At 35.2% G+C, this 24,604-nt stretch overlaps 1 protein-coding gene across 3 annotated transcripts in view; it reads right to left on the bottom strand.

The window, feature by feature from the left end:
* Positions 1-24,604, bottom strand: part of Dop2R (dopamine D2-like receptor) — a 404,223-nt gene that overhangs the window by 60,157 nt on the left and 319,462 nt on the right. For all 3 annotated transcript variants that reach the window (XM_073975073.1, XM_073975077.1, XM_073975074.1), the window contains exons 6-7: positions 10,790-10,899; positions 2,442-2,694 (exon numbers count right to left, since the gene is read on the bottom strand). In XM_073975073.1, the coding sequence (XP_073831174.1) occupies positions 2,442-2,694; positions 10,790-10,899 (363 nt within the window). The remainder of the gene's footprint in view (positions 1-2,441; positions 2,695-10,789; positions 10,900-24,604) is intronic.

The raw sequence follows: 24,604 nt of genomic DNA, 5'->3' as shown, positions 1-24,604 counted from the left end.
ATAAGTACACATTTTCAAAACTACCTCAATGCTATGTTCAAACAATAAGCATAATTCCGAATTTCAGAATTCCAGATACATCCGATAACTCAAATCCAAATTTGGTACCATTTAGTACTATTCGTATCCAAAGTACGAATTTTCAAACCTACCTCTATCAACACTCCATCAGCAATTTTAATTCCGAATTTCACGATTCCAAATGTATCCCATCATTGAAATCTAAATTGTACCAAATTTAGTACTATTTAGTACTTTTCCTACCCATAACTAAAAATTTCCAAAACTGTATCAATCCTACACTCCAATAGTACTCCTTATTCCAAATCTCGGAATTTCAGCTATATCCGTTCATCCAAATCCAAAGTGTACCAAATTTGGTACTATTTAGTACTATTCGTACCCAAGAGTACGAATATCCACAACTACCTCAATCCTACACGCCAACAGTAATCTTAATACCAAATTTCAGCTGCATCAGATCACCGTAATCCAAATTGAGTACCATTTAGTACTTTTTGTTCCCATAGGTCCGAATTTCCAAACCTACCTCTATCCAACACTCCAACAGTAATCTTAATTTCTCATTTCAGGATTCCAAATGTATCTGATCACCCAAATCCAAATTGTACCAAATTTGGTACCATTTAGTACTTTTCGTTGCCATAAGTACGAATTTCCAAAAGTATCCCAATCCCACACTCCAATAGTAATCTTAACTCCAAATTTCACTAATCCAGCTCTATCCGATCACTTAAATTCATATTGTACCAAATTTGGTATCATTTAGTACTTTTCGTACCCAAAAGTACGAATTTCCAAAATACCTCTATCCTACACCCCGACTGTAATCCTAATTCTAAATTTCAGGATTCCAGCTCCATCCGTTCCCCTAAATCCAAATTGTACCTTATTTGGTACTATTTAGTACCTTTCGTACCCATATGTAGGAATTTCGAAAACTGCCTCCATATCTCAAACCTACGCTCCAACAGTAATAATAATTCCAAATTTCAAAATTCCAACTTTATCGGTTCGCCCAAATTCAAATTGTACCAAATTTAGTACCATTTAGTACTATTCGTACACATGAGTACACATTTCCAAAACCACCTCCTAATATCAACTAATCTTCTAAACCTTGATTTTCAGTCCAAATTTCAAGATTTTAGCTCTGTCCGTTCACGTTATACCAAATGGTACTAAATTTAGTAACTTTTAGTACTTTTCGTACACTTATAGTTCGAATTTCCAAAAACCCTTTGGTACACCTTTCTAAATCCCCATCAGTGAACCTCATTCTAAATTTCAGAATTCTAGCTCTTCGCGTTTGCCTAATACTAAGTGTACCATATTTAGTACCTTTTAGTACTTTTCGTACTCTTCTAGTTCGAATTTCCACAAACCGAGCCTTATCTGACCTATTCGGACCATGAGTGACCCTCACCCAAAATTTCAAGATTCTAGCTCCAGCCGTTTAGCTTGGGCGTTGATTATCAGTCAGTCAGTCAGTGAGTCATCATTACTGAACTCTTTTATAAGTATAGATTAAAACGCTCATACACATTTAGACTAGACACTTTGAAATTTTTAACATTATTACATATTATCCTTTCGTATTATCAACATATCTTATTTTATGGTCCAAAACGTGTTGCACTTGATTTAAACACAAGTTTTCGAAAAAGTTTACAAATTGTTTTTTATATTGTTTAAGTGATTAATCTTTATCGTCTATTGCCGTTCATAGAGCATTTTAAATGAGTTCATTATACAGATTAAAAATTGTTTTTGCATCTGTCTATGTTTAGAAAATATGATCACGTCATTAGCATAAGCAATTGAGTGTGATGAAACACGTAGACCGACAACATTCGATTAGAAAACTCAATCATTCATTGCCAGTGCAGTCGACTGGTTAAATGACTTATATAGAATTTTATCAATATTGACGATATTCTAGAATACAGCTAAAATGAAGCGAGCCAACGAATAAAATGAAACAATGTTATGTCAGGAATTTAGCTAATTTACAAACAAACTTCAGCTTTAAACAACACCCCCTTGGCAACACAGCATCACATTCCTGGTCAAATATTTACAGTGAATAACAAAGGACTGGTAGAATGTCTGGTTGAGTACTGCATCGACAACAGTAATGATGGTAGTGAAAACAACAATAGAAGTAGCAGCAGCAACAACGTTAGTGCCACTGAGTTACATGCCATAACTTACATATTTAACTAACTATCTACACAACCACCCACCCTTCACCATCATTCCTGTAAATGTCGCCCACACACATAGTCTGTTGTAAAACTTTAATGACCCACTCGCTGGCAGAATTTGTGGAATTTATTTTGGGGTGGGAGCAGCGGGTGGATGGTTGTAAGTTTATCAATTTTATTGTCTACTCTATCTATAGCACAACTTGTACTTACCATGAATATGTTCCAGTATAAAAACACCATTATTATGCAGGGTATATAGAATGAGCTTAACGATGAATATACTATAAAGTCGGTATTATAGAACATACAAAGACTTGGATCTCGATCCGGTGTATTGTTAAGACCTAAAACTATGGGTGAACCAATGGCTGCTGATATCGCCCATACCATAATAATGGTTAAACAGACACGTCGACTGTTCCGATGCTTGGCATATTTTATTGGTTGTGTCACAGCGATATATCTGTAAGAACAAAGAGAAAACAGTGATTAGGATGTGTATGTGAAATAGGAATTGGATAAAACTTAAAAAAGAAAACAAAAAGCGTTTTGCTCGACGAGCCCGAACTTTTCAACTATCCATCCACCATCCAAATTTGAAGGGGAAGTATATTATTTTCTTGTCCACTAACAAATTGAAGTTGTTTTAATAAAATATTAAAAAAACCACTATGGGATTAATCTTGACTATTGACGGACTTGGTTATAAAAAGTTTCTTGTTGAAATACAACAAAAAAAAAGAGAACTGATGAGGATCTGCGACGAGATCCTAAACTATAGTCTTCCCTGCCTTACCCCTTGGTACCAATCGCCAATTTTTCCCACAAATAAATTATAGTTTTCTTATTAAAATATGTTAATGTGGGATTAAACCTGTCTATTTTGAAAAGCAAAATAGAAGTCGTCATCACAAAAAAAAAAAAAACGTCAACCCTCCTAAGTGTACACTTAAAGTCAAAACAAAACATGTACGAGGGTTGCTCCATAACTTTAGGTCTAACAATGAAAACGTCATCAAAAGTAGATTTATAGTTTCCTAAGTAGTCTCCAGCATGATTTATACACTTTTTCATCCGCTCAAACCATTTGTTAAATCAATTCTTGCACTCCGATTGAGACACGTTCAACAACATCTTCTGGCGACGAAAATCGTTGACCACGCCTTTGTTTCTTGATGTACTGGAATCAAATGAATCATTGAGTGCCATGTCAGGGCTGTACGATAGATGAATCGATGTGTTTGAATCGATGTGTGAGAGCTTACATTGAATGCCCCTGTTTGATTCCGAGGCCAGACAACATCAGATTTTCAACGTTTACCCTCAGCGTAATCTTGGCGACATTTCCTGAATATTTCAGCCATGTAAAACTTCTCTAAAAGTAGTGCCTATAAACACGCCGTTCGGACTCGGCTATAAATTGGAGGTCACCCTTGATACCCTTGATTAGGGAATATCAAAACATAGTCCGATGTTTAAGATATTTTGTAGGACATCATTTTTTAAGAATTCGAATCTAAAATTACTGCTAATTTGTCAGAAAACATACCTCGAAATTGCTCAATTTGGTATATGTAGTTATATGTATGTGGAATACTAATACATGTCCATTACTTTTTTGTAGGAAATATTTTTTACCACTGAGAACTTCGTATACCTAATAACGTGTGTTATTGTTAAAAGATGGGACTTAAACCTGCAAAAACAAAAATGTTTGGCTGCCATAAACATTGCCTATCTTCGAACTTGATGAAACTTATCCCGCCTACGACTATGTAGAGGGTCCCAATTATGAGGTGATTCGATAAAAAGCTCACGCACAAAAAGCTTTTAAAGTTTTTATATGTGAGCTTTTTTTAAAACAATTTTGGATTCACTTTAAACACATATATAACCCAAAACTAGCTTTAAAGCCACACGGTCTACACCTTGGACCACCTCCCACAAAAATGGTAAAATTTTTGGAAAAGTGCAGTTTAAGACCTGCTTTCGAATAGTTATACCCTCAGCCTTTAGGCTAAAATGGAATATACACTTTGATACGGCCAAAAATGTGCCTCATCGGAATAACGGTTTTAGACCCCAAGTATGTTTGGACGAAATTTGTTTTAGACAATTTGGAGTCGATTTAGTCATGTCCGTCCGTCTGTCTACAAATTTGCTTCAGAGGTCAGATGAAGATTTACATATGAAGATATAGCCCAGAATTGCTTTAAAAAGTCAATATTTAACCATGTTTAGATAGGGCCATAAAATCCAAGCTGGATCTGACACAACAAAACCCAACTGGGCTTTTTTGTCGTTTGGGTCTGTACTTTCAAAAATCCACAGATCAAAGATTACCTTAAAAATGTTGCACAGTGTAATTCTCACAGGGAGTTTCTGATTGGTGCAGACTTCGCACATCACATTATTTCATCCAGTCATGTATCAGGTTGGAATATGGACTATATCGGTCCACTTCTTCGTGTACCTCCCACACAAAACTCGGATAAAGTGAAGTTTAAGAGCTTCTCTCGGATCGTCTTGAAATTTGTTTCAGTAAGTTGCCCATGCGGCTCCCTTTACGATGGTACAGTTTTTTTCTTGCGCAAGTCCAAACTTCCTGAGATATTGGGCAAAATGGCAAATCCGCAAGATAATTCTCATTTAAAACAGTACAATCTTTTTCCGGAATAAGTCAATACTTCCTGAGATAATGGTCCAAGCTACAAAACCCTGCCGGTACATACTCAAATAGCTATCGTGCAAGATTACTCTAAAAGTTTTTCAAAAATTTCGAGTCCTTTATGAAGAAGTTTGGTTACTAAAAATGTTTGGTATATCGTCGGTGTCATGCTTAAGTGTTTAATAGCTCCTCTCTGATCGTTTTGAAATTTGTTTCAGTAGGTTTCCATTACGGCACACTTTGCGACGGTAGATTTGTTTTCTTGCGCAAGTCCATACTTCCTGAGATATTGAACAAAATGTTCCAAGAAAGCCTACCGGCACCACCCAAAATGGCAAATCCGCAAGATAATTCTCGCAGGGAGATTCTGATTGGTGCAGACTTTGCACATCGTATTATTTAATCCAGTCATGTATCAGGTTCGGGTACCTCCCACACAAAATTCGGATAAAGTGAAGTTTAACAGATCCTCTTGGATCGTTCTGACATTTGTTTCAGTACGTTGTCCATGCGGCTCCCTTTACGACGGTACAATTTTTTTCTTGCGCAAGTCCATACTTCCTGAGATATTGAACAAAATGTTCCAAGAAAGCCTACCGGCACCACCCAAAATGGCAAATCCGCAAGATAATTCTCGCAGGGAGTTTATGATTGGTGCAGACTTTGCACATCATATTATTTCATGCAGTCATGTATCAGGCTGGAATATGGGCTATGGTCCACTCCTTGGGGTACCTCCCACACAAAATTAAGTTTAAGAGCTCCCTCCCATCGCTTTGATTCTTTTTTCAGTAGGTTGTTCTAGCGGCCTCATTTAAAACGGTACAATCTTTTCCGGAATATGTCAATACTTCCTGAGATAATGGTCCAAGCTCCAAAACCCTGCAAACTCGTGATACAAAGTCAATACATATTTATATATAGGCATAATTAATATTTTTTTTTTTTTTTGTTTGGGTCAGTGGCTGAGGCTATATCTCTGTCAGCACATATGACTGGTACTTTCTTACTTGTTTTGATTTCTCTTTTTCCGGACTAAGTCCATACTTCCTGAGGTAATGGCCAAAACAGTGCAATATCGGCGCATACTAAACTGGCTGGTGTACAAGATAACTCTCATTTTTTTTTCAAAAATTTCTTCCAAACTTTGTTTAACGTAATTTAATATTTTGAGTTCTCTATGATTTGGTATAGCCTCTCAAAACGATACCAATAATATGTGATAAAAAATCAATTTATTTTATATACGGCTAATTAGTGTTCGCTTTTTTATACCCTACACAACAATGTGGAAAAAAACTTTTCGGCCTAGGTCCCTTTATCTATATATACAACACATGACCGTAGGTCAAACTATCCTGAGTACTTACTTAGCTGGCCTTTTACAGAACATTTGTTCCATAAGCCGAACTAAGAAAAAATCTCCAATCCACTCTGTTTGCTGCTGTATTTTCCCAATCTGGGATATGTAGCTTACTGATATCTCGTTTCACTTGTTCGCTCCAACGAAGCTTTGGCCTTCCAGATCTGCGAGAACCTCCATGCTGCCCGTATTTATACGCCTTTTTAGCGGGTTCATCATCACTCATTCTTATAACATGGCCTAGCCATCGCAATCGTTGTATCTCGATTTGTTCAACTACATTGATGACATTGTATAGTTGGTACAGCTCGTTGTTCATACGACGCCGATATTCGCCGTCAACACAGATTGGCCCGTAGATCTTTCGAAGAATTTTTCTCTCGAACACACCAAGCACTGCCTTATCTGCTTGAGCAAGTACCCATGCTTCGGAACCATACATTAGCACGGGTAGTATTAGTGTTTTGTAAAGTGTTACTTTTGTTTGACGAGAGGTGGCTTTATTCCTAAACTGCTTACTCAGCCCAAAGTAGCATCTGTTAGCCAACACTATTCTTCTTCGTATTTCACAACTGATGTTATTTGTTGTGTTTATGGCGGTGCCGAGGTAGACGAAGTCCTTTACTACCTCAAAATTGTAGGTACCAACATTCACAAATGGTGCGGGGTTTGTGGTAATATTACGCGTCGATACCATCAACTTGGTTTTTTCGCCGTTTACTGCCAGACCAACTTTAGCAGATTCTCTTTCGACTTTTGTTAAGGTGTCAGTTACTTCCTTTACCGATCGACCCATGATGTCAATGTCGTCGGCATAAACCAGTAACATATGACTGTTCGTGTATATCGTTCCATTTCTTTTGACCTTCGCGTCTCGTATGACCTTTTCCAGCAGGATGTTGAATAGATCACACGACAGGCCGTCTCCTTGTCTGAAACCTCTTTTGTAATCCGGCGATATTTCCCCCACTGGACCCGTGTAATTTTAGCATAAAATGCGTTTCTATTTAACTTTCTGCCGAATTTTTGCTTTGCTATTTTGTTTGCTTCAAATTTGATCGGTTTGATATGTGTAGACAAAAACCCGAGAAAGAATTCTAAAATAAATTTGAACTTGGCGATTTTGACCTTGCAGATGAATTTTGATGGATTTTATGTGTTCACAATTTTTGCTCTTTAAGACAAGAGCTACAACTTTGCCTCTGAGATAAATTCAATTTTTTTGACGGTTTGGAAGATATATTCCTGACAATATGACCCCTTTTTATATCAAAGAATCAAAGCTTTGGAGGCCTATAACCGCGAACGTTGATGAGATAGGAAAAAAAAACGACGAGAAACCTGTCTTCTCTTTTCTGGTCTTCTATCACACTGTGAAGGCAGAATATGGTTAATAAAACATGACTCAAAAAATTACACACAGTGTAATAAAGGCCTATATATAACACCTACAGTCTGTCGCAAAAGTTAGTATACACCGTTGAAACCAAAATGTATTAGGGATAAATATCACTATAACTTATTGAAAACAACAAACAATTAGTTTTATTTGATAGATAAGAAGGTTGTCTTCCGAAATAACAATTAAAAGTGCGCAATATTTGCATACATTAGCAAATGTACGGTTCGAATCCCAAAAAGACCAAAATTTATGTCGCAAAAGTTAGTATATAACGGAGTATCCCCGTGGAACTGTTTAAATAATTCTTGATATTTTTGAACCAAATGAAACTAAATCTGTACTTGAGATCATAAAGAGTATATTAATTGGTTTTAATGGCAGTTATAGTACTTATAGTGACAAGTCCAACGTACACTGGATCGTAAAATCCACAAAAATTGGTCATCTACAAATACAACAATTGTAGCTACAAAATTCCGGGTGTTATGTCCTGTTTATGAATTTTAAAGCCGTGAAGTGCTCAGAAAAGCTCTAAAATTTCAATATGGGGCGATCTTGATCAAGTTTCGACTTGTCCTTTTTGAAAAAACCGGAATTTCTTGAAGGAAACCCATACTTTCGAGACCGTTGTCCTTTTGAAACATGTAACAATCCTTAATCCTTACACATAAGGACCTTCCCTTTCAGTTAATTTTCTTACATATTATGTCCCTTTTCACTTTCCCAATAAAAATAAATAGTAGGAGAACCTCACGTTTTGGTGTAAGCCCTACAGTGATACTCCACCACCACAGAAGGATATGATAGCTAATTTAAAATTTTAATACAGAGCTTTCTCTGCTATTATAACGCATGATTTGTGCAAAAACGTTCTGACAAGCTGTGTTCGCTTCACTTAGGACTAAAATAGAACTAAATGGATCAGTTAGAAGTAGTTCATTAGACATTAGTAGTACATTAGGCACTAGGGAAACGAGAAGAATGTCCGATACTGCTAAAAGGCCGGTAAGACAGTATAACTGTAGGGCTTACAACGGAACTTGAGGTTCTCCTACTATTTACTTTTGGTGAGAATATGAAAAGGGGCATCATTTGTGAGAAAATTAACTCAAATGGAAAGTCCTTATGTGTAAGGATTAAGGATTATTACATGTTTCAAAAGGACAATGACCTTAAAAGTATGGATTTAATTCAAGAAACTCCCGTTTTTTTCAAACAGGACAAGTCGAAACTCGATCAAAATCACCCCATATTGAAACTTTAGAGCTTTTCTGAGCATTTCATGGCTTTAGAATTCATAAACAGGATATAACAGCCGGAATTTTGTCGCTACAGTTGTTGTATTTGTAGATGACCAATTTTTGTGGATTTTACGATCCAGTGTACGTTGGACTTGTCACTATAAGTACTATAACTGCCATTAAAACCAATTAATATACTCTTTATGATCTTAAGAACAGATTTAGTTTCATTTTTTTTTCAAAAATATCAAGAATTTTTTACACAGTTCCACGAGGATTCTCCATTGTATACTAACTTTTGCGACATAAATTTTGGTCTTTTTGGGATTCGAACCGTACAGTTGCTAATATATGCAAATATTGCGCACTTTTAATTGTTATTACGGAAGACAACCTTCTTGTCTATCAAATAAAACTAATTGTTTGTTGGTTTCTATAAGTTATAGTGATATTTAACCCTAATACATTTTGGTTTCAACGGTGTATACTAACTTTTGCGACAGACTGTATATATGAACCGCCGAAACTATAGGAAAAATTTAGTAAAATGGTACATAAGATTTTTCATTTTCTCATCCTGTTGACTTTTTAATGGAATTCAAATTTCAAAGGACAACATTTTTCAAGAAATATTTAAAACGCTTGTACTTACCCCTTTGACAACTAGGCTTCATACCTTTGAGGCCCATAACCGCAAAAGTGGAAGTGATGTGGAAAAACCGACGGAACACGTGTCTTCTTATTTTGGGCTTCTATCATGCTGCGGCGTCAGAATATTGTTTGTTAATAATTTTTTTTTTTTAATTTTGTTCGTGTCGCAAAATGATATAGAATAAAATGTTTTGTGTTCTTTGAAGAATTTCATGTAAATATTAAAAAATAACTTACAAAGCTAGGATATTGAACAAATATTTTTTTCGAAAAAAATTGCAAGATATTTCTAAAGGATTTTTAATATTTAATTTTTCAAAGACATATTTGATGTCTTTGTTTTCCTTGAATGTAATAAATGAAAATTATAATATAGAGCCAATATTCTCTTCTTTAATATGACACCAACACCAGCATCGTGCGATGAGTACAAGTATTTAAAATATATTTTTGAAAAATATTGTCCTTTGAAACTTGAATGTCCTTTAAAAGGTCAGCAGGATGAGAGAACAAAAAATCGTATGTGTCATTTTACTCCATTTTACCTATAGTTGCAGACGTATATAGTCTGGTTTATGTGTAAGTTTGGCTGTCGGACGGTGGAAGTTGTAAACTCCATATTTTATGGCCTATTTTAATATTTTTTTTTCACTTGAAACAGTTCAGCCTCACGGTCTTCTCATCAATTATTATTTCTTAGTCCCAACGCATAATTCAAATGCTTTATCACCACTGTGTAAACATATGATAACATTGCATGTATGCACTCATATTGTCATAAAATTTTGATTTATTTTCGTTACGCTTTCCATGATAATAAAAACGGCACTCTTTTGTAAAAGTTTTTCATGTCAATAAGCAGTTTTTGTACAACATGAATAGAAGTAAATAATAATTTATGAGCAATTTTTTATTTGGTTTATCAGTGGTTGGATGGTTCATTTTGTATAAAAGGATGTTCCGAAATAATTGTTTGTTATTTATTTAGTTAATATGTTTTTTTTTTTAATTTTAAATAATTTGTTTGATTTATGAAAAATATGAATTGTTGTTATAAAATTGTTCACGTTTAGCAGTAAAAGAAATTGTTATTTTTTAATTTTTTTTTTCTGTTAGTTATGAAAAAAAAAATTTTAATAACACCCATTTCACAACATCCTTGTGTATTTCAAAATTAATTTAAATGGATACAAATATTATTCAACCACATGTAAATTTGATTTCATACTTTACCTGTCTACTGATATTGCAACTAAATTAAAAATCGATGAAGTGGAACATATCACATCCATGGCTATATAAAAATCACACGCAAAATATGGTAAGCCCCATGTAACGTTTACCTACAACGAGACAACAACAATTCAAGGGAGATTGATGAGAAAAAAATCAACAATGAATTTAAACAATTATTAAAATAAATATACACAGATACACACACACACACACACACCGAGAAACGTGTTTGCAAATAAAGTATTAAAAATTAATTTTCTTTTATGAAGAATTCAGTGGCATGTCTACATTGTCGAAGTTGTATGTATTGCTCATTTCATGACAGTTTCATCTTAGCACAGTAATTGACTGCAACCAATTATATAATAATATGCAATTTTGTTGATTGAGGAAAACATTTTATATTGGAAATTTATAATTTGCATACATTACATATTTTTATATAATTAAAAGTACTCATGGAAATTCGTATGGGTTTAATGAAGATGCATGATATCGCATTAAAAGTAAAATACACGCATAGAAAAAATATTGTTGAAACAATCATATTCTAAGAGCAAAATAGTGTATTTTAAAATTCTTAAAATATGTATTGTTGGCGCAACAATATATTTTGTGTCATCATGTTTGCTAATAAAAAAATATATGGTTGAAACAACAATATATATTTTCAGATTTTTAAAATACACTATTTTGCTCTTAGAATATGATTGTTCCAACAATATCTCTTCTCTGTGTGTAGTCCATAATGAGACAATAATAATTGAAAACAATGTTTTGCCATCCACAAAAGTATATCTACGTATGTTTGTATTGACTCCAATACATATTAACATTTATCGCAATAATTGCCTATAGGGATTTTGACCAATAATCACGATTCAATATATAATTCATTGATTTTTTCGTACTGAAATACCACCCGCTTATAATTCTTTTTGGTATTATCATTTTTACAGTGTTTTATTTAACTTGCTTTGGTGTCTGTTTAATTCAAATCTATTAACTCATTTTCCACACAGTTGCAGTTGACCAATCGAACTAAAACAGATTTGGATGACAATACATGAATATGAAACCAAAACCAATATGGGCCCATTTTTCCTATAACCCCCATATAGCGGTACCACCCGATGCACAGTGGTGGCACTTACATGGGAAGGTGTGATAAAAATACTTATAAATAATATATCGAACTGAAATTGTTATCAATGGGTCATAGTGGCCTAAAAACACTCTAAGTAAAATATTGGGTTCCTATGTTCAAAATTTCGCGTGGTTGCCATGTAATGAATCATTCTGAATTGAAGGATTTTACTGTTACCAACACTAAAATTGCCAGTATTGGTCCATTATTTGGTATACTCCCTATATGATTTTTATGTCGATTTATTTAGGTAGATGTCAACCAAATATTCTAAGCCAATACTCGTATGTTCTTATAATGAACTCAGACTTCAGAACACCATCTTATAAAGAAGTGTCATATCGGTCCAATTTTGACCACAGCCTCCACATAGGGTTACCATCCTTTTCTTGGTATTTTATAAAATTTAACCACATTTGTCTGCAGCATTACTTGTATTTGGTTCTCATAGCGGGGAAAATCAGCACTTTTTAGCGTGGTCCAACTTTAGGACGTCTCAGAATGAAATAAGTTATTTGTTAAAGTGAATACACCCAAATTTTTTTTTCTTTCGCGAGTTTTCATTAAAGTTCTAAGTTACCATGACCATAGAAATCGCTAATAGCACAAAAACATTATATTGAAACTAAATGTAAGAAAGGATAATAAAATTACTTTAATATATTCCAAAAATATAAATTCAGCAACTAAAAAAGGGAGTTAAACTTTTGGTCATAACTGCCAAAACCGCAAATTTCCGCAAAAAGTCTATACAGTTTTGAAATCTACAGGCGCTAGGCTCAGCGTACGTAAAAATACTTTAAACAACATTTCCAATCGTTTCGTTTCGTATTTTCCATAGGAACAATACAAAACGAAACAAAACCCACGTTGGCGGAGCTCGCTGTTTAGTTTCGTTTTGTTTACATTCGTGAGTACGAACAAAACGAAAAGCGCAGTACTCAACTAGACAAGAGCAGATAGAAAACGAAATAGTACTAAACACATGTGAATAAATCAAAGACGTTTGGTGGTTGATAAAATATTCACTGTGGTATGTTGATGTTAGTTTATAGGGTTGTTAGGAAATCACATGTTTGTGTGTGCCTGAGTGTGTCATTGACCATAACGCACGGCAAACGTTTCCCAAAAATTCTTTTTGTTTCGGTGGTGAATGAAACAACTCGGCAAAGCATAGCCGAAGTTACATTTCAGCAATCGTACGGTTTCCATCTTTTTACATTGAAAAGTTTGTGGTTTTGTTTTGGTTATGAGAATGAAACGATTCAGAGAAGCAGAAAAGTTTGTGGCTTCGTGTGATTGGTACGGGAATCGTTTTTTTTTTTTTTGTTTACGTTCATTGGCTAGGCTTCAATTTGGTTCTAGTGACCATTCTTGCGAATTTTTAGAAAGTAACTTAAACTTTAAGGAAATCCAATCCATACATCTATATTAAATATTTTCATTTAGACCGATATTATCAACAAAATATATGGCAACCCTTGCTATATAGAGGAATTTTCATAACTAGAAAATGAACATTATGCAATTTACTAAATGATTCCACTTAAGTTAAAGCGTCAATAATAGTCCTTTGTTTCATAAATTCGCTTAGAATATAACTATTATTCTCATGTTTAAATACATTTTTTCTTCAAAATTAGTCGTGTTTGTGAGGCTTTTTCTCCTTAAGAACCGCAAAAAATGTAAAAAGTAAGTTGAGTTTCGAAAAATTAGGAATGTTTTAAAGCGATTTGCACTGTGCGATGTCAGGTATTTTGAGAATTTTATCTTAATTTTTAGCCCGAATTGGCTGTAACTTGGCATTTGGAGTTTCCAATGGCACAGAAACTTCCCCACCCACACCTGGTTCTTGTAGAAGTTTTTTTCGGAAATTCGGAGGTTCGGTGGAGGTTGTTCGGAGGAAGTTGTTCGGTGGAGGTTGTTCGGAAGTTCGGAGAAGTTTGTTCGAAATAGAAAAATCTATTTACTAAAAAATTAAAAATAAAACAATCCAATGGTACAGAAACTTCTCCACCAAAAATTGTGAACATAGGTCCCAGGATTTGGTATAGCCCCCATATAGCAGTATCAACCGATTTCAGGTATTTTGAAGTTTTTATACATATTCGGCCTAAATTAGCTGTAATTTGGTTATAAGGTTCCGTTGAAGGTGGAAATGACATGTTGATAGGGGGAACTTCGAAGGAAGTAGTTCTAAAGTTCGGTGGAGTTTGTTCGGAGATTCGGAGGAAGTTGTGCGGTGGAGGTCGTTCGGAAATTTAGAGGAGGTTCGGTGAACTTTTTTTCGAAATAGTAAAATATATTTACTATAAATTAAAAAATAAAACAATAATTGAACAAATTAAGTTACAGTGCTTTATTTATAAATGTACATAACTTGGCCTTAATAAGTATATTTTTCTTCATGAAGGGATCTCTTGCTTGCACTTAAATTAAAAATGGTGACCAAATTAAATGGCAATAAACGGAAAGCGTTTTATTTGAGAGATTCCATCATGAAGAAAAATATACTTATTGATTCTAAGAGACATTTTTTTCGGTTTTAAGCAGGGTTTGGGAGTCCACGAGTCTGAGTCGAAAAAAATAACTCGACTCCGACTCCGGACAAAATTTTGTCCACGTTATAGAAATATTAAATTAAATTTGGAACAAGAATATCCTTTGAAGTGTAGTCTATTCATCCCTATTTGGTTGATCCAATTGATCCGTTACATTTTTGCAAACAAACGTAAAGTTCTATGACAATCGAATTAAGATTGGACCTTTAACCTCTTTCGTCATAAGTCTTACTGGGAAGAAGTCTTTTATGAGAAGTCATCCTTGTCTTCTATTAAAGACATTGTGGTCTCTTTGGGAAATCTTACTGAATACCCTCTGACACAAAACGGAAGTTAAGATCTGGGGAGGAAAATTCCTTTTGGGAATGAAAGCCCCAATTGAGAACCCCAAAGGATCCCATAGCTGACATTTCTGAGTCATGACATAATGATTTTTTTGATTGACTCCCATCAATCATTGAGAAAATAGTTTTATATCTCTGTTTGGAGATATTGTGTCATCATTTTTAGATGACATGTTTTCAGTTAAATGAAATGAGGTACCTTTCTGTCAAATATGCTGTCCTTCTAGCTCAGTTTCTCCATGCCCTTTTTGTTCTTGAACTCAAAAAGTAAAACAAAATTAAATTTTCTACAAAAATGTTCCACCGAAAATTATATGTAGGTTTCCCATATCCAATAAATCGACATTGTCACATTTTCATTGTCCTTTATCACTTTTACCCGTTACTTTCTCAAAAAAAAATACGTATGTTTATGTTTTTACGTTAAATTTCGCATAATCTATTAACTTATATCAAATTCGGATGGTTACGTATCTGAATTAGGCATCACAAATTCGTTGTTGGTTATCCACAGATTCATCCCGCTATAACTCAGAAGTCTGACAAACGTCGAATCTTTCTTCTAGGATTCATTATATACTCAATGAGGGATCTGTCCGCCAGGAACAGATATAGTTCATGTGTATCCGAGTTTTCTACATAAACGAAATTCAATGAAATACATTATCATAGAGTTTTCATGAGAAAGAATCGAGTAAAAGTGATAAAGGACAATGCAAACTTGACAATATCGATTTCTTATCCTAGTGAACCGACCCTACATAAAATTTTCCTAGCAACATTTTTGTAGAATATTTTCATGCACGAAATCTCATCGTTTGCTAATTTCTGCCTACGTTCTGAGTGGTGTACACAATATATCTCAAATATCTCAATTAAATTATCCACTCCACACCAAAGTTCAAAATGTGAGCGCTGAATTTTCGTTTAAGGGGTGAGAAAAAACAAAAAGAGTAAGTAGCATAGAATATGTGGTAAAATTTTTAAGTCGATCGGAACAATATTGCCTCAGTATGAGCGTTGGATGGGAACAATTTATTTTATTTTGTATGCAGCATATAAACTGTGTTTTTCTCGAAATCGGCCACAAAAATATATGACAATTGGTTTATTAGTTTTCGAGATAGAGTTGGCACCGCAAAATGCTTTAATAAAAAAACAAGGTTCTTAGACGACCTCAAAAAATTTACGTAGTTTTCTCGACAAAAAAAATGAGGGTGACGATATAGTCCTTACGATTTCTATTGCCCCATCATTTTCACATATTTTGAAGGCTTAAAGATTTTCTCACGCGGAAGAATATACTCGTGCAAAAAAAAGGAAAACCGACAAAAACTTTCTAACTTTGCTATTTGTCAATGTAAAATTCGGCAGAAACAGTATTGAATATGTAAGGAAAAACTATCACATTAGCCTATATAGGCCAAAATATTAGGAAAATTACAATTTTGTGCACATTTTGTTCATTTCAGTGGTATAGGAATTCACTCTCGGAGTCAACCCGGAGTCGTAGTCGTGAAAAAAACTCGCCTGGAGTCGGAGTCGAGCCAAAAATACCTCGACTCCCTGGTTTTAAGTGCATTTATAAATAAAACACTATAACTTAATTTTTTCAATTACTGTTCTATAATTTTTTTCATTTATTTAAATAAAAGGGTGAATTTTAAATTCATCCTCAACAAAGGACAAAATAAAATGTTTACTTACATCGTATGTAAATTAGAGTTGGGTAATCTAGTTCCTAGTTCCTTGTACTAGTTCCAAAACGTATAAGAAACATCATGAAATATAACGTGTGACAGTAAGTATACGCAGTTTGTTCGAAGAAAAAATGTGGGCCATTGGAACTGCGAAGTGAACTAGATAGTTCCATATAGTTCCTTTGGCACAACTCTAATGTAAATACGAATGATGTAAAAAAATATTAGTGAAAGAATGTAATAAATCTCGTTATTATTGTGGATAAGGGGGCGTATGAAAGGCTGAATATGAACGTAAATCAAATAATGATTATACGCTGGGGAAGAGAGCAATAACAAAAAAAAAAAAAAACAATTAAAAACAATTAATACAAGCCCATACATTTTTAAATGTTTATAATAAAAGAAGCGTTCGTTAAGTTAGTGGTCGAATAGAATTATATCATTTTAAAATTTAAAACAATTATAAATTTTGTGGTCCTGATTAAAATGATGGAATTATATGGCAAGTTCACACTTCCTGAGATAATGACCCAAAAGCTCTGAAAATCATGACGCTACCTATTAAAATGACAGATTAGTCCGATACCTAACGAACTGAGTATTCGATTTGGCAAAAGCCTTTCAGATCGTAATACATATTTTTCCCAAAAATTACATCATCACAGCAAAATTGTTGACGACAAAGAAAGTATCGTATTGTGAGGCCATACCAAATTATTAACATATACCAAGAATTTTTAGCAAGCAAATTTCTGGTTCATAAAGAACACGAAATATTAAATTACGTTGAAATATGTATGGAAGAAATTTTGAAAATGTTTGAGAGTTATCTTGCGCACTAGCCTTTTAGTATGTGACACCAGGGTTTTTTGGAGCTTTTGTGACATTATCTCAGGAAGTATGGGCTTAAAACTGTACCGTTGTAATAGGGACCGTGAAAACAACCTTTGGCAAACAATTTTAATAGATATGAGAGAAGTCCACAAACTGCACTTTTCTCAAATTTTGTATGGGACGTACCCTAAGGACGGGACCGATATAGTCCATACAATGTGCAAGGTTTGGACCAATCAGAAACTCACTGAGCTTTTGGGCCATTATCCCAAGAAATGTGGACCGTCATCTCTTCATCCACTTGTTTGCGCCATCTATTCGCTACATCTCGATACGTTTAACAATATTGATGTCGTTGTATAGCAGATACAGCTCGTGGTTCATGCGACGTTGATATTCAACGTCGTCAACGCAGATTGGTCCGTAGATCTTTCGAAGAATGTATCTCTCATACACACCAAGCACTACAATATCTGCTTGCGCAAGTACCCAGGCTTCGGAGCCATACATCAGCCATACCACCTCAAAATTTTAGGAACCAACTTCCACAGTTTGGTCCGAGCTCAATGGACGCTTTGTGCGTCGACACCATTAATTTTGTCTTCTCACCGTTTACCGCCAGACCCACTTTAGCAGATTCTCATTCGACCTTCATAAAGGTATCGGTGACTTCTTTTACTGATCGTCCCATGATGTCTATATCATCAGCATAAGCAAGTAACATTTGGGTATTGGTGTAGATTGTGCCACTTCTTTTGACGTTTGCCTCTCGGATAACCTTTTCCAGCAGGATTTTGAAGAGATTACACGAAAGGCTAACTCCTTGTCTTAAACCTCTTTTGGTACCAAACTCTTCGGAGAGGTTCTTTCCTATTTTAACTGAGGACCTCGTGTCAGTTAAAGTCATTTTACAAAGCCGGATGAGCTTTGCGGGGATATCAAATTCAGACATGGCTTGGAATACCTTTGAACGCAGCGGGCTGTCAAATGCTGCTTTATAATCGACAAAAAGGTGGTAGGTGTCGATCTGCATCTCTTGGGTCTTCTCCAGGATTTGCCGCAGGGTAAATATCTAGTCAATGGTGGACTTGCCAGGTCTAAAGCCGCATTGGTATGGTCCAATTATCTCGTTGACCATAGGCTTTAGTCGTTCGCACAATATCCCTGACACGATCTTGTAGGCAATAGGGAGTAGACGTATGCCCCTAAAGTTAGAGCGTACAGTCTTATCTCCCTTCTTGTGGACCGGGCACAGGATACTCAGGTTCCAATCGTCGGGTACTCGTTCTTCCTGCCAGATGGTGCTAACTAGCTGATGAATACACCTTATGAGCGTGTCGCCTCCGGTTTTGAACAGCTCGGCCGGTAAGCTATCGGCTCCTGCTGTTTTATTATTCTTCAGCTGATTTATTGCTGTCTCTACCTCATCATGGCTGGGCGGTATACATTCAATGCCATCTTCTGGAATTGGGACAGTTTTGAAAAATGTTTTTTCCATATCCTGAGTACACTATCTGTATCAGTTACCAAATTAACTTGCTGGTCTCTACAGGAGGATGTGCCTGTACCAAAGCCATCAGTTTGATGTTTGACTCTTTGGTAGAATTTTCGGACTTCATTCCGGCTCCTGTACATCTCGATTTTTTCACACTCCCGCTTTTCTCCCTGTATCTCTCTGGTGCGCTACGCGTTGCTACGGATTGTAAAGTAGCCCTATATGCCGCATTGTTCTCTTCGGTGGCAGCACGACACTCCTGATCATACCAAGGATTCCTTGGTGGAGGTCTCTGGTATCCAAGTATGGTTTTGCGGTTGTTTGCATGGAGTGGCCAATGCTTTGCCATTGCGGTGATATGTTATCGGGATGAGGAGAGTTGTGATTAAGCAATTGGGCTAGTTGAGTGGAATATGCTGTGGCTATCTGTTGTGATTGCAGCTTACCGATGTCTAACTTTCGTTAGACTTTGTTTGCTACGTTTAAGCGGGTGCGTACCTTTGCTGCAACAAGGTAGTGGTCTGAATCAATGTTTGCTCCTCGGAACGATCGTACATCCAACACGCTCGATGAATATCTTCCATCTATCACAACATGATCAATTTGATTTCTTGTTTTCTGATCCGGAGACAGCCAGGTGCCCTTATGAATATCGAGATGATTAAATCTGGTACTGCTAACTACCATGTTTTTTGCAGCTGCAAAGTCTATCAGCCTCATACCATTGTCAGATGTTTTACTGCGGACACTGAATTTCCCGACTGTTGGGCCAATTATATTCTCCTTTCCAATTTTTGGCATTAAAATCGCCTATAATGATTTTAATGTCATGGGCAGGGCAATGGTCATATGTTTCTTCTAAGCGCTCGTAAAATATATCTTTGGTCTGTTCTTCCTTTTCTTCAGTGGGAGCATGAGCGCAAATAAAGCTGATGTTGAAGAATTTAGCTTTTAATCGAATTTCAGCAAGTCTTTCATTCACTGGGCTGAAGCTTGCTAACAGATGTTTTAGCCTCCGATTAACTACGAATCCGCAACCAAATCCGTGTTTTACGTTATGGCAGCTATAATACAGTGCGTCACTTTTAGGTGTTGTTGTGACGCCTTTCCCAATCCATCGTATTTCCTGTATGGCAGTAATATAGGCCTTGTACTTTTCAAGTACGTCTGCCAATGCGAAGACTGCACCTTCTCTATAAAGAGTGCGAACATTCCAGGTGCAGTTTCGCAGATCATGGTCCTTAAAACGTTTGCGGGGTTCGTCAACTTTAGAGGGGTTTGTTTTTCTTTTCTTTCGTTTTTTCATAGTAGGTTGTTTTTTCTAGGGTTGGGTTACTAACCCGACGCCCAAACCCAAGTTTTTAACGTTCTTATGGGTGAAGGCGCGGCACATGTTAGCTCACTACCTTTAACGGGTGTTAAAGGCAGTTCCCCAGATGACACCACGGGGAGGTCAGTGTCCACTTGAGATGAAAGAGGGACCAAGATAAATCCTGGGCTTTGCCATGTTAAAACAGGTCAGGACCGTTCCTTGGTATCTTCCATCCCCTACGTCACCCAGAAACATTTCTAGTAGCCTTCGTATTTTAATGACAAATATCTTTTCTTTAAAAATACTCTGCAGTTGCAACTGACTGTTTCATACAAAGTGGCACATTATATTTATAAGCCAATTCTACCTCATTCCACACATACCCAGAAATTTTCATGTGAAACCATAATTTTGGGCGAAAATTGCATATGTCAGTATAAAAGTGTAATATTAATGTCTATATTGTTTTATATAATGCCTGAATAATAAGACTCATAACTTAATCGTGTGTGTGTATCACATAATAATGCTTGTCTTATATAGCAATATTATATTTAAGATAAGACAAGCGTTCGAAAAAACCATGTTCACATCCAACAGTAATTTGGCCTTTTAAAATTTTCACACATATGACAGGGAAATTGTAAAAACTGCAACATCACTGGATGTGGCAACAAAGATTGTCATTGAGCCATGTTAAAGTCGAATGTCAGGAAAAAAAATAAAGAACAAAAACTGTCGCGTTTGTATGAGATAAAATCTTTATGGTCTTTTTTGCACACATGCACACTCTTTTTACATCTTTTCGTATTTGTTTTTCGCTTTTTTCTTTTAATTTTTGTTTATTTTCTTTAAAGGATATTATATTTTTCATGGTGTGACAGCTTTTCATGTTTGGTTTTGTGACGTTACAGCTTTCATTCTTTTTTCTTAACAATAATGTCAAATGTCGAAGAAGTCTCTTTTTGTTGAGACAGGAATAGCAGTATTTAAACACATTAAGAGGAAAGACAATGTAATATTCGTTGGTAGTATATTAAGATGTTGCTGAATTTATGGGGTTATAGAATAGTGCTTATTTATTCCTATTTGAATCAAATTATTTCCATGAACGTCTTTAAAGAGAATGGGTGATATCAATGATAGCAGACCATTTCTGTAAAGTATATGACTGAAATTCTGGGAAATATTAACCAAAGTTACGTTAATGGGTCTAACCACTTTAAAACGCAGAGCAGGTAATGTTCATTATAATACTAGATATGTATTTTTTCTACAACTTGCATTTCAATATAGAACCCCTTCTCATATGTACATTAAGGTTATGACTATTTGACCTTCCTGAAATAAAACATATTCTATAAAATATGGTTTCCCAATGCACTATAGGTAATTTGCCCTGTTTTTGAGACAAAAATTAATAACAGCAGAATTAAAGGACTTTTTAATTTTTTAATTTATTTATGTGTAAAAGTGAGATATAACTAACATTTTTACAGATAAATTCGGATATAACGAACAACGGTTATAAGCAACTACGTATATTACGAACAAAGCTATTTTTTCCAAAGCAATTTTCATTAGTTTTCTTATACACAACAAACTGTTGAAAACGATCACGGTAGTAAGTAACAAAAATGTTGCCCCCGCGAGTAGATTTTCCAACGAATTGTTACTACAGTTTTGTATATTTTTTGAATATACGTTAATAAAGACGAGTTAAGTACTCCCTTAAACCGTATCAATGATTAATATGTAATAGAGAGATAAAATAAAGCTTACTACTGCCGGTGCGGCATAGAAAACCACGGATATGCCGAACAATTTGTCGCCATTACTTATAATACTTGCAATGAAATTGTAAACAACAATATTTTTTACATTTATTGTTTATTTCCTCAAACCAAACTTCCACAATTTTAAGACTTTTTATTGAGAAGTAACCTAATAAAATCTCATAAATATCAAAAAACCGGCAAAATCGGGTTTTGAAACCTAGTAATACCAATGCAGAAGACTTTCGGTAATGTGTTCTAGGCAGGGTTTCGGAGTCGAGGTATTTTTGGCTCGACTCCGACTCCAGACGAGTTGTTTTCACGACTCTGGCTCCGACTCCGACTCCGGGTCGACTCCAAGAGTAAAATCCTATACCACTAAAAATGAATAAAATTTTCACAAATTGTTAACTTTTTCCTATATTTTGGCCTATATAGGCAAATGTGTTTCCTTACATATTCATTAGAAAGGACTTTCGTTCGAATACATATCAATATCGTTTCTGCCGAATCTTACATTGAAAAATAGCAAAGTTAGAACGTTTTTGTCGGTTTTCCTTTTTTGCACGAGTATATTCTGGACGGAATTCTTCCGCGTGAGAAAATCGTTAAGCTTTCAAAATAAGTGAAAATGAAGGTGCAATACAAATCATAAGAACTACATGCAAAACAATTCCAAGTTTCAAACTGGATGTAAGCTAACATTTTAGTGTGCTTAGCCTCAAAAGGAGACCCCCAGTTGTGAGCTCAATAACAGCCATTTTTCTTAATTTTTTCCGAGAAAACTACGTAACTTTTTGGCAGTTTTGTTTTTTTCATCTGAAAGAGAAAAATATTACGAAGTTTTGAGGCCGTCTACGAAACCTCTTTTTATTAAAGAATTGTGGGGTGCCGACTTTAGCTCGAAAACTAATAAACCAATTGTCATAAATTTTTGTGGCCGATTTCGACTTACAAAGTTTACTACCCATTCTATGATATTTATACATTCTATTTTTTTCTGAAATTTATACACATTTTGAACATTGGTGTGGAAATATTTGAGATATAGTGTGTATTCTACCCAGCACGTAGGAAGATGGAAGTTTTCGGGAACTGAAAAATTAGCACACGATGAGATTTCGTGCATGAAAATATTCTACAATAATGTTGCTAGGAAAATTTTATGTAGGGTCGGTCCACTAGGACAAGAAATCGATATTGCCATGTTTTCACTCCTTTATCTCTTTTACCCGATCCTTTCTCATGAAAACTTTGATTATATATTTCATTGAATTTCGTATGTGATTGTGTAGAAAACTCGGATACACATGAACTATATCTGTTCCTGGCGGACAGATCCGGTTATTTGAATGTCTACATCTAAAGCCCTCACCGAGTATATAGAAAGAAAGGTTCCTCACTGAAAACATGTCATCTAAAAATGATAAAACAATGTCTCCAAACTGAGATATAAAGCTATTTTCTCAATGAGGGATGGGGGTCAATAAAAAAAATTCATTACGTCATAAGTCAGAAATTTCAGCTATGGGATCCTTTGGGGTTCTCAGTTGGGGCTTTCATTCTGAAAAGGAATTTTTCCACCACTAGATCTTGAATTCCATTTTGTGCCACAGGGTATTCAGTAAGATTTCCCATAGAGACCACACTCTCTTTAATGGAAGACAAGGATGACTTCTCATAAAAAAACTGGATGAAAATACCAATAGACCTTTGTGAGAAGAGCAGTAAGACCTCTGATGAAAGAGGTTACAAGTCCAATCTTAATTCGATTGTCATAGATCATGACTTTTGTTTGCAAAAATGTAAAGAATCAATTGGATCAACAAAATAGGGATGAATAGACTACACTTCAGAGGATAGTAAATATCCTGTGAATCGTCCCTTAACTTAGTATAATATACCATTTGCATATATGTTTTCTTAAACATAACTTAAAGAAATGATTTTAAAAAAATGTTCTTTTTCCAAATTTTATGTTATACTTCTATAACGTAGAAAAATTTTTGCCCGGAGTCGGAGTCGAGTTATTTTTTTCGACACAGACTCCGACTCCGACTCCAGCAAAATTGCTCGACTCCGACTCGTTTAAATGGAAGGTGCTTGCACCTCGGAATTTTTTGCAGATTCTGAAACTCCAATGTTCATAGATGAGAAATATCGAGAAACAAAAAAAATCGCCGGAGGGATTTTCAAATAAATCGCGATTTAAGTTCACATTTTTAGGGGTTCTTTAGGTTTTCACGATTTTGCTTGGAAACCGCAAGACCTACGTAAATGGGCCTGAAGAATATGTTGTAGCTGTGAAAATTCTCCATAAGATTTACCCTTATGATATTTTCGTAGGTTTTACCGTTTTTGAGATATAGAAGTTCAAATTGAGACAATGCACTGACTGTATCGCCCCCTTATAAAACAATATCATGCTCAGTGCGCCTTAACTAACTTTTGATGAAACCCGCTTACACATGGGAAGATTTCGCGGATTCTGAAACAACTATGTTCATAGATAAGAAAAATTAAAAACAGAAAAAATCGCCGGAGGGCTTTTTAAATAAATAGCGATCAAAATTCGCAATTTTAGGGTTTTTTAGGTTTTCACGATTTAGCTTTGAAACCGCAAGTCGTATGAAATGAAACC

This window comes from Musca autumnalis, unplaced genomic scaffold (genome assembly GCF_047663935.1).
Source record: "Musca autumnalis isolate F117 unplaced genomic scaffold, ASM4766393v1 scaffold_3, whole genome shotgun sequence".
NCBI lineage: Eukaryota > Metazoa > Arthropoda > Insecta > Diptera > Muscidae > Musca > Musca autumnalis.
Note: the sequence above shows the minus strand (reverse complement) of the source record. Positions and strands in the feature narration are given on the sequence as shown.